The sequence below is a fragment of the Lolium perenne genome, chromosome 7 (assembly GCF_019359855.2).
Source record: "Lolium perenne isolate Kyuss_39 chromosome 7, Kyuss_2.0, whole genome shotgun sequence".
Lineage (NCBI taxonomy): Eukaryota > Viridiplantae > Streptophyta > Magnoliopsida > Poales > Poaceae > Lolium > Lolium perenne.
The window spans coordinates 262,896,583-262,912,600 of record NC_067250.2 but is presented as its reverse complement, the minus strand read 5'-3'; the positions used below and the strand labels follow the sequence as shown (position 1 = coordinate 262,912,600).

The following is a 16,018-nucleotide window of genomic DNA, read 5'->3' as shown; positions in this document are numbered from 1 at the left end:
TTGTCTTGCTACTTTACATTTAACAATGTTGCTACTATAGTTACTGTTATGTGCTACCATGGTATCATCTGAAAACCTCCAGCTTCATTAGCATTTATGTAGCAAACCAATACTCTTTGCTAACATGTTATATATTTTTTGCTACTTTATTTTAACAATGTTGCTACTACAGTTAATGGTATGTGCTACCATGTTTTCATCTCAAAATCCCCAGTTTTTATAATGAATGCAACAATTGCTCTTTTATACTGCTTCATTAGTATTTTATTAGCTGTATCACCTCCATTTTATTGCTCTTACTGATGTATGTGCTATGTATCTGTCGACAGGTTCCAGCTGCTTACAAGCATCTGTATGAGAAACACAGGTCTATTTATGGTCGTGATCTTGACACCACTCTCAAGAATTTTGGTGTTGGTTTGAAGCAAATGCATTCGCAGCGCATGGCAGCTTTGCTTATTGACATAGATGCAGCAAAGAAAGAAAGTGATGGTCCTAGTGTGCATTTCCCAAACAGAGGTGGAGTTGAAGATGAAAATATGGACGGTCTTGTGACAGACATGATGATGAAGGTACTTCCAATCATGATGATGAAGAAATCCCGACAGCTGATTAGAAGAAACAGACAACGACGAGTTTGTTGTCGAAGCAAGGGCTGCTGTCATGGACTCACGCACACTCGTCGTGGATATGCCGCAATCTATTGCTGTTGTTGGATTCTTCTCTTGGTGGAGATGTTGCTGGTGAACAGGTTTTGTTGACAGCCACTGTGATGTCACCTACAAACCCACCATTTGCTCGTATACCGGAGGGTATATCTGTAGAAGCTTGGAATAGAGCCCCCGACCCTCCATCAATGGAGCTATTCTCTCGGGATCCGGATGTAGTTGTTGTGTCCGAAGATCAAATCACTATTCCCGCAATGAAATTACTCCGCTTTCTTGATGTTCCTTCTGTAGTGAAGCTTGACGACACATGTAAGCTTTGACGACACATTTGCTTTATTTATGTGTTGTAATTGTAGTTTTTTGATCGTCTAACTATCTGTTCTTTTTTACTAGCTTCTGAGCAGCCTAAAGTTATGGAGGGTACAACACCACCCATACCATCCAGGGATGCTGAAGATCACTTGGGCGAGAACGTGTCACCGCAACATCCTACAAACACAGGTCATTTTTGCCTAAGCAAGTTTTTTTCATCTTTCATTGTTCATGTTTACTAAGTTTTGAAAGTTTTTGCAGATGTTTCAGTTATTAAGAGAGCTAAACTTTTTGCTGCCGATGGCAAACTAAGTCTGATTGCTGGTATTCCTTTAAATGTGGGCTCAACTGTTGTTGTGGCTGAAAGAAGCCCTTCTCCTTCTGGTATTCCTTGAGCTTAAAATGTTCATTTGCTGCATTTTCATTTTTTTGTTGCTACATTATGTATACTGTTTTGGCTACTTTACATAATAATTGTTGCTACATTCCTCCTTTTTGTTTAAATGTTTATTTTTAGTACTCACTTGCTTTTCACAGCATAAAATGGTTTTTGTCTGTGTTTTTCTGCTTCAGATGTTGTTGCAGATGTTGTCACAAAAGATGCTAGTACTGGTGCTAAAACTGTTGAAAAGAAAACTAGGTACAAGAGGGCTGCCAAGGGTGAACTCTCTCCTCCGAAGCTGAAGAAGATTAAGGTCTCTCAAGATGTTGTGCGTAAGTACGACAAATATGTTTCACATGGACGGAAATTCAAGAGGAAGAAGAAGAATGAAGTGGCGTGAGTCCTCCGTGTCATTTTTGTTTATTTTTTGCTGCATGGGTTTTGTGTTTCATCTTACCCTTTTTCCTTCATTCTTTGAAAATAAAAGTGTTTGTTGGTTTTCCATTGCTGCAGCAAAGAGTTTCTGAAGATTGGTCGATTCTTTTGCTCGTACAAGTCCTTCATTGGAGCTCTTCGTCCACGCCAATATTTGAGCAATGTAGTGATGGCAGTTTGGACAGAGAAGTTCAATCATGCAGCAAAAGCAAGTGCTGAGAAGAATCCCCGAAATCACAAGAGATATGCTTTCTCTCCGTACTTTGCGGTGAGTAATTTATTGCATTTTTCTCTTCCAAGCTTGTCCAATGTTATCACTTGTTTCATCATCTTTTATTGTTTTCCAAACATACAGGAAAAGCTTGCTGTAGAAACCTCTACTTTTGACCCTGCCTCTGTCATGAAAGAGTTCAAAATTGCATGTAGCAAATTCAAAATTCTGAAAGATGACATGGTGAGTTTTTCGTGTGTGTTCTTGTTTCTGTGAGCAATTTCAAGGTTTCTCATGCATGTATATCTTCTTCATTCTTAAATTATCTCTCTGTTTGTATGTAGCTTTACCTGCCCATTGTACAAGCCGATCACTGGATTGTATGCTGCATCAACTTCTTGTGCAAGCAATTTCACATTTTTGATTCAATGATGCCAGAGAATGGTGTGAGCAGCTTAGCAAAAGCAGCAAACAACTTGGTAGCAATTTCCACCTTTTTTTCTTAATGTTTTGCTTCAACTATTTTTGTCCTTACTATCCCATGCTGTTTGTTTTTTCCAAAGTTCTCCAACTTCGTCCGGACTGCAAACGAGTCCAAAGTTTCATGGGTTGACTTTGGGAAATTCAAGGAAACCACACCTGACCATCCACAGCAAGACACTTTGTAAGTTTGCTTCACTGTTTTTTGACAATTAAATGATACAGTCATAATGTTTCTCTGCTTCTTTCCTCTTTTTACTTTGTTTTTCACCATTTTTTTTGGTTGATGCAGGTATGACTGTGGATTCTACAGCATTCTTTACATGGAGCACTTCAATGGGAAAGTCATGCCAAATTTCGAGAATGATGTAGTTCCAGATTTTCGAAGGTTGCTCGCAGCAAGCCTAATCGACAACAGGGATAACCAGAGTGATGATGTCGACGTGATAATGAACGAGGATTTGCAGCAGGGATAGTTTAGCTTTTGTTCAAAACACATGGTGTTGCTGCCTTTATGTAACTGTAACCATGTACTGGAACATGGAGTAGAACTAGGCTTCTGGTGATGGTTCTATATGTTGGACCTGTTAGTTGAATGATCAGTTCTTTTTATGTTTTTCTCAGTACAATCTACCAGATATAAGTTTAATGTTGGCTCTGGAATATGGATGATGTTTTGAGTTTAAGTATGACAAGTATTCTCATGTTTTATGGTCTTTTCCAGTATCATTCTCTTTTTACTTGCTACATAAGTTGATTTTGTTTGCTGTAAATACATAACCCACTTTGCTACCATGCTCATATATTTTTGCTGTCAATTTTACCTGTGGTACATGCACTTCCGTCATTTTTAAGTGTTGCTTCACACAAAGAGTTTATCTCCCTGACAATGTAATAAACAAGTTTTGCTTCAAACCAAATGTTACCTAACCTTTTATTTTTCAACATGCATGCTGCAAGCAATTAGGTTGAGCTTTTCCATTTTCTACTATGATGCAAACACGATGATACAATAAAATGCTTCAATGCTTCAACCATCAAGAAGTTGTCAATTCAAATGATCCCTTTTGTGTCCCCAGTATGACAAATATAGTATGTTCCTGACTGGAATTAATTTGTTGCTGCAAACTCATATCTATTATGCTGTTTTCACAAGCTAAAAGTCTTTGCATCTGCATCTGTTTGTTGCTGCAATTTTTGTCCAGTATCATTTTACACTATCCAGGTTACAAAATAAATATAAGACAGCCTGGGGTAGAAAATCAACAATGTAGCATCTGTAGCATTTTATCAACATTTGTAACTTTGTATACTATAATTGTAAGCATCTGTAACATATCTCAACATTTTTCAGAATTAAATGTATAATTCCTCGCTGAAGCAATCTATAACGTCAAATCTGCTCCCGCTTGCATTGCATCTTCTCTAGCCAAAGCAATTTTCATGTACTTGCAATCCTTTACAGATATGTGATCTTCATCACCACAGAATGGACACTTCTTCTTCCTGTACTTCCTCTTTGGTTTTGGCTCTTTTGGTGTTTTAGGTTCACTTTGCTTCTTCCTTCTCTTCTCATTTGCCTCATCCCGCAGCTCGACCAATGTCTTCCTCCGCTTTTCTGTTATCTTTGGGCGACCTTTTGGCTTCGTACGTGGAGGATTCTTCACCTGGTGACTTGCAGTACCATCTACTGTTGTTGTTTGTTGCTGTGGAGCTTCAGGTTTTTGCTGTCTCTGGTCCTCACTCTGTCTATGCTGATAACCTTCTCCTTCCTGCTGCACTTGACCTTTTGCTTTCAGCATTGTAGCAACAACTTTGCTTGCTTCGTCAACAATGCGGGATACAGCAACATATGTATCATCATCAAAGCATGCGTCAGATGCCAACTGGTTCATCTTTCTGCACAGTGAGTTGTACTTGAGTGTGTTACTTGTTGGGACACCAAATCTGATTGTATTTGTCCCAGGTTCAGGGGCATGTGTTGTTGCTGCTGCAGACCACCTTTCAAGCATATATCTTCCTGGTATTTGCTGCACATTGAGGTGCACCATCACCCTAATGATATGTGGGCATATTAAACCACACATCTCAAACATGTTGCATCCACATGTGTACAATCCTTCTTCAGGGTTAACTGCAACCCGATAAGTTTTCACATCAAGGTCTTGATTTGGAACAAGATCAAAACATAAGCCTTCTGCCTCTACATGGATAGGGTAAAATCTTGTTGAACTCTGAACCATTTTTTGGAACCTGTCGAAGACTTCCCTTGTGTAAAATTTCAATGCCTGTTCTTCAATGCTGTAACTGCATTTTGTTTTTGTCACAAATGTAATTAGTAAATGCTCCAGTAATAATAAAACAATGCTACATATTCATTGGGGGGACAATGTATAATTGTTGTGTAGCATGGAAGAGTCTCACCTGCCCCAAAGCTTTGCTGTCGTCGTCTCCATTGTGAAGCCCGCATTGTCTTCACGATCCAACATCAAATTCTGGCACAACTCATACTGCTGCACGAAATTCCACACGGAGTCACTAGGGCGAACCAATGTCTTGAAGTATGAGTTAAGGCCTTCCGATCTTCCAGTTGTGCTTGTGAATGGGAAAAAACTTTTCCTGAAGTAAACTGGTGCCCATGTCTTTCTGCTCTTCCACATATTATTGAGGTGGTTGTTCTCTGCCATGTCGAAGCTTCGCAGCATATGCTGCCAGCAGAATTCAAACTCCTCAATAGTATCAGTTCCATATATGCATGAGTAAAATGCATCTGCAAATGGATGGCCTTCTCCCAAATTTGGACCAAGCTTTTTCCTTGCTAGGTGCAGCACATGGTAGCGGCAAAGACATCCGTGTACTTGAATTTGGAAATACCTTGTCAATTGCGTAGCCATAGCCTGGTCCTGGTCTGTCATTATATGATGCGGGTGCATCTGATTCATTGCGAGCATCCACCTTTCAAATACCCACTTAAATGTTTCTGTTGTTTCATCCGGTAGCAAAGCACAACCTAGAACAATCGTATGTGTGTGGTTATTTATTCCCACGATTGGAGCAAAAGGAAGATTATACTTGTTGGTGCAAAAGGTTGTGTCGAAGAAAACACAGTCCTTGTACTTGGGGTATAGTGCTCTGGTCCTTCCATCCACCCAGAATAATCCTCTGACAGCATTGTTTGAATCAACTTGTGTGTCATAAAAGAAATTTGGACTTTCTGCTTTCCTGCGTTCAAAGTACTCAATCACCATGCTCATATCACGCTGTGATACTTCCTCTCGCAGCATTGTCCTTATGTTAGACACATCTCTCTTCACGTAGCCTAGCGTCCTTGGGTCGCCACCATGCACACTTCCTAGACAACCCATTATCTGAGCGGTTGTAATGTTTTGATTATGTAGCGTCTGTAGGAATTGGAAATCTTCTTCTGGGACTTTCCTATGTGATCTGTAGTAGCGTCGCCTCCCTGCTAGCTTCACCATTGGGTGGGTGTGATCTTCTTTAAAAACGATGTGAGACCAATGGCCATTCCGCTTCCCAACAACCATATGTGCTTTACAGTCACATCGAAGCAAAATATTACGCTGCTTTGATTCGTTCACGTCCATCTCAGAACCAGCTTGTTTGCTTCTTGACTTTTGCTCACCAATGTTGCTCATATCAACAGAAGCTTCTTTTACTTTTGCAGCAGCTTCTTTGCTTCTCGCAGCAAACATTCTTACATTCATTCTTTGGTTTACCAGTATGCACACACTCAAACACTCTGCTCAGTATTGTGTCCTTTGGCACTCCTCGTGCTGTGCTATACTTGGTGTTTCCAATGCGTGTGCCGAAACCAAGCTTCCACGCATAGTCATTGTATACTTGTTTTGCTACTTCAAGGTCATCGAACATCATCCCAACAAATGGAACCACAGGCTGTGAACAAATTTCTTCACCATCTTCTTCAGCAACATTGGAAGCACCTGCACTTGCTGTACTATTTGGTCCAGGAACAAATTTTGCTGCATCATTCCCATCTTGATCAGCACCATCATAACCTTCTGTTTGCGCTGGCTTGTTGAGGTCAAAACCTTGAAGGATGCTGTCGGCAACAAACCCCTGTCGACATAACATGAATTGTTGTTATAGTCTTGTAGCTAGAAGCAACTTTTTCTGTAGCAATATGCAGTCCAAAATCCAGACTACCTCTGCAGCACTTTTTTTTCCTGTTGAACTTTTTTTTGAGAAGTATAAATGACCAACTATATATGATGAAGAATATGTGCAGCACTATATTTGTAGCAATAATTTTATATGCAGCATCATTGCTGCATGAGCACAAATATTTCTTAATACAAAGGCCAATTCCATCACGTGTAGCAATTTTCATCACCTGGCTACACGGTTACTAGGTCTACAAGTTTTTTTGCAGCATAGAAGCAAACTGCAGCAGCAGAACTCGTGGAGATTCAGAGAGAAGAACTCACCGATGCAGCTGGTTGGTCATCTTCGGGGTTCTGGTTGAAAAACACCGGAGGGTTGTTGAATCTTCCATGGATGGGTTGCTGCAACGGCTCTCCTGCTCTGGCGTTCGCCGTATCTGCCGCAGCTCGCCGGCGAGGACCCTGGTTAGATCCAGAGCTTGAAGCAACAATTGGCGGTGGGACTAGGTGGTTCTTATGGCCTGGAGGAGGGTACAGCACGGATCGGAGCAGATGCGCCATGGATCACGCGGCGGAGGTTGCTGCAGGGGCTTGTCTCCGGCGGTTGCCGCGCGGCCGTCGCCGATCTTGAGAGCTTGGCGCCCGAGAGGAGAGGTTGGCGACGGGGGAAGCTGATTTAGCTGTTTTGCTGCAATTCGCAAGTTTTTGCTGCCCGGCAGCAAAAGCGGGACAATGTCTTAATTCCGACCAGATCGTACGGTGGAGGTTGTTCCATCCAACGGCTGGCGACCCGGGGGCTGGGAAATCAGATCCCCCGGGGGACGCCCAGCAGTTTCCAAAAAAAAATGTTTGTAATCCGTAGAAGATTGATGAAGTGGCTAACTACTCACAGCAATTATAAATAACCATGCAACTAGTAGCAATCATAGAGCAAGCAAGAACAAGCAGTGAAGAGAATCTAGCTGGGTGGTCAACTCCGGTTCATCCGTCAGCATGGAGGCGGCACTGGCAGCGGCACAATCCCTGTTCACCCCCGCCGGCACCAGCGTACCACTTCTCCTACTCGTCGCCGGCGCCACCGCCGTCCTGTACGCCGTGATCAGCCGCCGGAGCAGCGGCGGGCTACGCCTCCCGCCGAGCCCGTTCGGCCTGCCCATCCTCGGCCACCTCCACCTCCTCGCCCCACTGCCGCACCAGGCGCTGCACCGCCTGGCCGAGCGCCACGGCCCGCTCCTCTTCCTCCGGCTCGGCTCCGTGCCCTGCATCTCCGCCTGCTCCCCGGACGCCGCCCGCGAGGTGCTCAAGACCCACGAGGCCGCGTTCCTCGACCGCCCCAAGCCGGCGGCGGTGCACCGCCTAACCTACGGCGGGCAGGACTTCTCCTTCGCGCCCTACGGGCCCTTCTGGCGCTTCATGAAGAAGGCGTGCGTGCACGAGCTCCTCGCCGGCCGCACCCTGGACCGCCTCGCCCACGTCCGCCGCGAGGAGGTCGCCCGCCTCGTCGCCTCCCTCTCCCTGGCCGCGCCCGCGCCCGTCGACGTCAACGCCGCGCTCATGGGCCTCACCGGCGACATCGTGTCGCGGATGGTGATGAGCCGGCGGTGGACCGGCGACGACAACGGCGCCGAGGAGTTCCGGAGCCTGGTCGCCGAGACGGCCGTGCTCACCGGCACGTTCAACCTCCAGGACTACATCGGCGCTTTCAGGAACTGGGACGTGCAGGGCCTCGGCAAGCGCGTCGACGCGTTGCACCGCAAGTTCGACGCCATGATGGAGAGGATCCTCACGGCGCGGGAGGCCAAGCGCCGGCACCAGAGGGACAGCGCCGACGCCGGGGAAGGTGCCGAGGAGAAGGACATTCTTGACATACTGTTCGACATGCACGAAGACAAGGCCGCCGAGATGCCGCTCTCAAGGGACAACATGAAGGCTTTCATGCTGGTACGTACTCCACAAAAGCACGTCGCATCAATTTCTCGATCTGTTCATCAACGATGTCAGTGCTTAACAATCAATGATCGCTGGCTCAGGACATCTTCGCGGCGGGGACGGACACGACGACGATCACGGTGGAGTGGGCGCTGTCGGAGCTGATCAACAACCCGGACGTGCTCTGGAGAGCGCAGGAGGAGATGGACGCCGTGGTCGGCAAGGACCGGCTCGCCGACGAGTCAGACATCCCGAACCTCCCCTACCTGCAGGCCGTGGCCAAGGAGACGCTGCGCCTTCACCCGACGGGCCCGCTCGTGGTGCGCCAGTCCCCGGAGCAATGCAAGGTGGGCGAGTACGACGTGCCGGCCGGCGCCACGATATTCGTGAACGTATGGGCCATCGGGCGCGACCCGTCGAGCTGGGCACAACCGCTGGAGTTCCGGCCGGAGCGGTTCCTGGACGGCGGTGCGAACGCCGGGACGGACGTGCGCGGGCAGCACTTCCACATGCTGCCGTTCGGGTCCGGGCGGCGGATCTGCCCCGGCGCGTCGCTGGCCTTGCTGGTGGTGCAGTCCGCGCTGGCCGCCATGGTGCAGTGCTTCGAGTGGCGGCCTGCCGGCGGCGCGGACAAGGTGGACATGGAGGAAGGGCCCGGGCTGACGCTGCCGCGGAAGCGCCCGCTCGTCTGCGCCGTCGCGCCGCGCCTCCACCCCCTGCCGCTGCCGTGAGTGAAGCACCGCCACGTCAGATGTAAGGGGAAAAGATTGGCGCGTTCCGAAGCCCGCCATCAAAAAGTCAAAACCAGGCTTTTTAGATGCAGGCACAGATCTTTTGTACCACGTCATTTTGTTTGGGCTTGCCAACAGCATACTCTTAGGTCGTTTGGAAGCCGGGCTTTCATTTCGTTTGTAGCATTTGAAAATGAATACATGTATTCATTTCATTTACATTGTAATTTCAGAAATATACACTTGTTTGGTTGCCACAGGAATTGCAAATGACAGCAGAATTCAATATTGAATGTGTAGAGGCTTCCATAGAGAATTGCAAATGACGGGTTTCAGCTTGGAATAATGTTTACCCATGGAGTCATTTTGCTAGAATTCCTAAATGAAATGACAGCACAATTCTGTGTCAACCAAACAGCCCACCTATGGAATTCCAAAATGAATTCCAGGATTCCAGGCCCAAATGATGGATACCAAACGACCTCTTAGGTGTATCTGATATTCCACTATGGCATTACCGCCTTCTTTATTACAATTGTAAGTTTTTTTTAAACAATTAAATCGTAAGTTAGCATCGTCCCGGTTAACAAAAATAAGCTTGAATCCATACTACTATGTTTTTATTTACTTCGCCTACAATTTTTATCACAGTCAAAATGTATCAAGTTTAACTAAAAAATTATCAACATCCATAATAATAAATGCATATAATAACAATAATACTATGAATTTTATATTGTCGATGTCAATACTTTTTCTAATTATTTTACTCAAACTTACCAAAGTATGATTTTGACTAAACTCAAAACCTAAAGTAATTTTGGACGAAGGTAGTAACAATTTATACTTTACCACATGCAACAATTATTTTCAATTTTTGCAAAAAAAAAACCAATACTTTTAAAGTTAAGTATCTCGGTTGTGTTGGATCACTAATTTATTTCAAGAACACCAAAGAGACCACGAAAAGTCTAACTTAAGATTTTCTGACAAACCTTCTCATTTTGCCTCAAACTTTGATCAACAGCGTACACTTTTTTTCAAGGATACGTCATGGAGCATGGAGAGACGTATCTATTTCATAGAAGAAGGACCAGAAGGCCATTGTACAACACACTTCTGGCACAGCCACCAGAGAGTGCAACACCACACTACCCTCGAAAGGCGGCATCACACACAGTCTACGAGACTACTCGCGACATCTCCACTTACCCACGTCTACAAGACTACCTCTGAACAGTCCAGCAGCACGCCACAGCTCCGCTTCGTCTGAGATCCGGGTAACTACCTCGCTCAGAGATGGGGTGGCGCCTTCAAAAACGATGTCGTTCCGATGGCGCGACAAGCACCAGCAGACAAGGGTGACAACTGTCCAGAGGTCCCGTCCTTGCCCGGACCTCCCTGTTTCAATTGGAGCCAAGGGACGAAGCTTGTGTCAGAATGTGGCATCCAATGGATCTTACCCCACCATCTCAGACACGTTGCCCAAACCTGCCTAGTCAGGACGCATCCAAGCAAAAGGTGATCAGAACGGGCAGGTTGCCGGGTGCGGGAGGCCACGTCTACTCAACCACCTGTCCGCAGTCCAGCATCTGTTCTTGGCTGCCAGCCAAAGGAATGCCCTGCAGTTTGGCGGAGCTCTGGACCGCCAAATCTGAATAGCTCCAGCCATCTCCACTCTAGCTCCAAACATCGCACGATAACAAGATCGCGCAGAGTAGCAGTGGTCATGCTCCCATCTCCATCTGAAAACATCCTCCACGCCTTCAGCAAGGGCAATGCTCGTCAGACGGTCTGCTAGTTGGAAGAGCTCTCCGACAGCCAAGGCGCTCAGATCCGGAGGGACGTCGTCTAACCAGCTCCTGGCCAAGCCCCCGCGGACCCGTCGCCGCCTGAGGGCGCTCCTCGGTACCGCCGCCAACAGATTTGGCGCTAATTCACAAATCTGCCCATCCGGGAGCCAGTTGTCCGTCCAAAAGAAGGTACTCGCCCCATCTCCCAGCACTGAATAGGTTGCCCCTTCAAAGAGCTGTCTCGCCATCTTGGGCACCTGAATGTTAAGCTCTTTCCACGGCTTGGAGTCGTCCATACGCTGCAACCACAACCATCTGGTCCTCAAAGCCAAGTTCATCATCTTGATATTGGGGATCCCAAGCCCGCCCCATTCCTTAGGTGCACAAACTTTGTCCCAAGCCACTAAACAGTGGCCGCCCTTTCTTCCCTTACAGAGGAAGCCTCTTATAATTTTCTCAATCGCTATAAGTGTCTTGGCCGGTAGATCAAGTGACATCATGGCGAAGATGGGTATCGCGGAGAGCGTCGCGCGTAGCAACTCTTCAACAGCGTACACTGAGGATGGGTTTTCATGTGAACTGCCAATGCTTCCAAGTTATGATCCAATTCACATGGGCGTTCATGGCCAGAGTTGATATCCAATAGCTGGCATATATATAGCATGTTCAAACTTCAGAGAAATCCTATTACAGAACCCATGGCCTCTATAATATTTCAGTAGCAAACTATAGAAGTACCAAGTGGCGCTATTGCCTCGCATTACCTTACTTTTTTTTGGGAGAGAGCATTACCTTACTGAATGAGGTCCATTAGCTAGCTAGGTAGGAACGGGAGGCACTAGGAACTCGTGAAGTACCTGAATCTAGAGTTCAGTTGCGGCGAAGGAGAGATGAGCCTAAACCGATTTGGGCATTCATACGTCAAGAATTAGATTGGCTATAGTGACTAGGTCGCAAGGCCATTATGCTGGAGATAATGGTATCCGTGCTCGCTTGTTGTGGAACACGTGGGTATTCCTCTTGTTTCCAAACTTCCCAAGTGGTGAGTAAGGTGTGTGAGGGATGGATTTGCGATTTGGCGTTGCGGTCCCAGTCATATCAAGCCACGAATTATTGAGGAGTTGAGTTGACCAAAGATGAAGATGAAGATATGAGTGAATAGACCAAGCCACTCTTTGATAAAGCCCCACAATATAATGGCAAACAAACATTTTGTGAAAAGGTGCTCTGCCGTTTCCGAAACTCTCTTGCGTAGGGGGCACAAGCCTCATTGGCTTATCCCCGCTTCTCTAGGCGATATGCGATCCAAAATTTTGAGAGCAAGCTAAGCAAAAAAAAACTTGGTTTTGTTTCAAGCCCATACTTTCCAAACCATTCTATTCATGTGAGAGGAGATGGCTCATAAGAATTGTGCTTTGTATGTCGAAGCCGGGAATATGTGCCATTAGTAGATAAGGTTCAAGTGATTTCTTCCTGAATGCCCTCTTGAAGTTGGAAGCTTTTGATTTGTGTCGGAAGGCTCACAAATTGCTCCTACTAAACAAGGGAGAAGGTTTCGGTCAATTTGATTTTGCCAACCCAACCGTTCCCATGAAGTGCCCACTCGACACTCCATGAGAGAAAATCGTGTATATGAGAGTGGCAACATTTTTTTGGTTTTGTTCCATGAAACCAAGGCGAATCCCAAAAGGGTGTATTCTTTTTATTACCCACTATAATGCGAGTGGCAGCCTACATTAGGTCCATATCCACCTCCGTGTTGTGAAGTGTATATGTGGATTGCCTAGCCCTTTCCATTAGTTCGGATTTTGGTTCAAGTGGCTAGTGCATGAAGCTTAACATGGTATCAGAGCCCCAGGTCTCGAGTTCAAATCCTGGCTTTCACATGGTTTTCGCAATAAAGCCTAAAAATTGCTGTTGCCCCCCTCTTACATGGTTTTCGTAATTAAGCCTAAAAATTACTGTTGCCCCCCCTCTTTAGCCACCTCTGTTTCGGTGTGCTCTTATTCTTTCTGAAGGAGATATGCCCTAGAGGCAATAATAAAGTGGTTATTATTTATATCTTTATGTTTATGATAAATGTTTATATATCATGCTATAATTGTATTAACCGAAACATTAGTACATGTGTGATATGTAGACAAACAAGAAGTCCCTAGTATGCCTCTTAAACTAGCTTGTTGATTAATGGATGATTAGTTTCATAATCATGAACATTGGATGTTATTAATAACAAGGTTTTATCATTGTAAGAATGATGTAATGGACACACCCAATTAAGCGTAGCATAAGATCTCGTCATTAAGTTATTTGCTATAAGCTTTCGATACATAGTTACCTAGTCCTTATGACCATGAGATCATGTAAATCACTTATACCGGAAAGGTACTTTGATTACACCAAACGCCACTGCGTAAATGGGTGGTTATAAAGGTGGGATTAAGTATCCGGAAAGTATGAGTTGAGGCATATGGATCAACAGTGGGATTTGTCCATCCCGATGACGGATAGATATACTCTGGGCCCTCTCGGTGGAATGTCTTCTAATGTCTTGCAAGCATATGAATAAGTTCATAAGAGACCACATACCACGGTACGAGTAAAGAGTACTTGTCAGGAGACGAGGTTGAACAAGGTATAGAGTGATACCGAAGATCAAACCTCGGACAAGTAAAATATCGCGTGACAAAGGGAATTGGTATTGTATGTGAATGGTTCATTCGATCACTAAAGTCATCGTTGAATATGTGGGAGCCATTATGGATCTCCAGATCCCGCTATTGGTTATTGGTCGGAGTGAGTACTCAACCATGTCCGCGTAGTTCACGAACCGTAGGGTGACACACTTAAAGTTGGATGTTGAAATGGTAGAACTTGAATATGGAATGGAGTTCGAATATTTGTTCGGAGTTCCGGATGAGATCCCGGACATCACGAGGAGTTCCAGAATGTTCCGGAGAATAAGATTCATATATAGGATGTCATTTTATGTGAATTAAAATGACGCGGAAGGTTCTATGGAAGGTTCTAGAAGGTTCTAGAAAAGTCCGGAAGAAATCACCAAGGAAGGTGGAGTCCACATGGGACTCCACCTCCATGGCCGGCCAACCCTAGTGGGGGTGGAGTCCCAAGTGAACTCCCCCTTAGGGGGCCGGCCACCCCCCCATATGGGAGGTGGAACTCCCACCTCTAGTGGGAGTCCTAGCTTGGGTAGGTTTCCCCACCATATGGAAGGTTTTTGGTTCGGGTCTTATTCGAAGACTTGGAGACCAACACTTGGGGTTCCACCTATATAATGAGGTGCCAAGGGGTAGGGGCCGACCACCCAAGAACCACAAGGTGGCCGCACCCCTATAGTGGCCGGCGCCCCCTCTCCCCAAACCCTAGCGGCCTCTCTCCTCCACCACGTCCCGCACGCTTAGCGAAGCTCCGCCGGACTTCTCCACCACCACCGACACCACGCCGTCGTCTTTGTCGGATTCAAGAGGAGCTACTACTTCCGCTGCCCGCTGGAACGGGAGGTGGACATCGTCTTCATCAACAACCGAACGTGTGACCGAGTACGGAGGTGCTGCCCGTTCGTGGCGCCGGAGCGATCGTGATCAAGATCTTCTACGCGCTTTTGCAAGCGGCAAGTGAACGTCTACCGCAGCAACAAGAGCCTCCTCTTGTAGGCTTTGGAATCTCTTCAAGGGTGAGACTCGATAAACCCCTCGTTGCTACCGTCTTCTAGATTGCATCTTGGCTTGGATTGCGTGTTCGCGGTAGGAATTTTTTTGTTTTCTTTGCAACGTTATCCTACAGTGGTATCAGAGCCGTGTCTATGCATAGATGGTTGCACGAGTAGAACACAATGGTTTTGTGGGCGTTGATGCTCTTGTTATCTTTAGTTTGAGTACTTTGCATCTTTGTGGCATAGTGGGATGAAGCGGCTCGGACTAACTTTACATGACCACGTTCATGAGACTTGTTCCTCGTTCGACATGCAACTTGTATTGCATAAGAGGCTTTGCGGGTGTCTGTCTCTCCTACTATAGTGAAGATTCAATTTACTCTTCTATTGAAAACATTAGTATCAACGTTGTGGTTCATGTTCGTAGGTAGATTAGATCTCTCTCGAAAACCCTAAACCACGTAAAATATGCAAACCAAATTAGAAGACGTCTAACTTGTTTTTGCAGGGTTTGGTGATGTGATATGGCCATAATGTGATGATGAATATGTATGAGATGATCATTATTGTATTGTGGCAACCGGCAGGAGCCTTATGGTTGTCTTTAAATTTCATGTTGAGTAGTATTTCAAAGTAGTTGTAATAGTTGCTACATGGAGGACAATCATGAAGACGGCGCCATTGACCTTGACGCTATGCCGACGATGATGGAGATCATGCCCGAAGATGATGGAGATCATGTCCGTGCTTTGGAGATGAAGATCAAAGGCGCAAAGACAAAAGGGCCATATCATATCACATATGAACTGCATGTGATGTTAATCCTTTTATGCATCTTATTTTGCTTAGATCGTGACGGTAGCATTATAAGATGATCCCTCACTAAAATCTCAAGATAATAAAGTGTTCATCCTTAGTAGCACCGTTACCAAGTCTTGTCGGTTCGAAGCATCTCGTGATGATCGGGTGTGATAGAATCAACAAGTACATACAACGGGTGCAAGACAGTTTTGCACATGCGGATACTAAGGTGGCCTTGACGAGCCTAGCATGTACAGACATGGTCTCGGAACACGTGATACCGAAAGGTAGAGCATGAATCATATGGTTGATATGATGAACACTTTGAGTGTTCGCCATTGAAATCACACCTTATCTCGTGATGATCGGGCTTAGGTGCGGTGGATTTGGTTCGTGTGATCACGAAGACAATGCGAGGGATATTGTTTTGAGTGGGAGTTCACCTAGATTTTTAATTATGT

The 16,018-nt window shown here is 45.7% G+C and overlaps 1 protein-coding gene and 1 long non-coding RNA gene across 2 annotated transcripts; both read left to right on the top strand.

Moving 5' to 3' along the window:
- The first annotated feature begins 2,407 nt into the window (after positions 1-2,407).
- LOC127315311 (uncharacterized) lies at positions 2,408-2,954 on the top strand. Its single transcript, XR_011749017.1, has 3 exons — positions 2,408-2,487; positions 2,572-2,672; positions 2,781-2,954. It is a non-coding gene; the product is annotated as an uncharacterized lncRNA (long non-coding RNA).
- A 4,619-nt stretch (positions 2,955-7,573) lies between these two features.
- LOC127312981 (3,9-dihydroxypterocarpan 6A-monooxygenase) lies at positions 7,574-9,583 on the top strand. Its single transcript, XM_051343526.2, has 2 exons — positions 7,574-8,571; positions 8,661-9,583. Exons 1-2 carry the CDS (start codon positions 7,624-7,626, stop codon positions 9,288-9,290), a joined length of 1,578 nt encoding a protein of 525 aa, XP_051199486.1. The 5' UTR covers positions 7,574-7,623; the 3' UTR covers positions 9,291-9,583.
- The last annotated feature ends 6,435 nt before the right edge of the window (positions 9,584-16,018 follow it).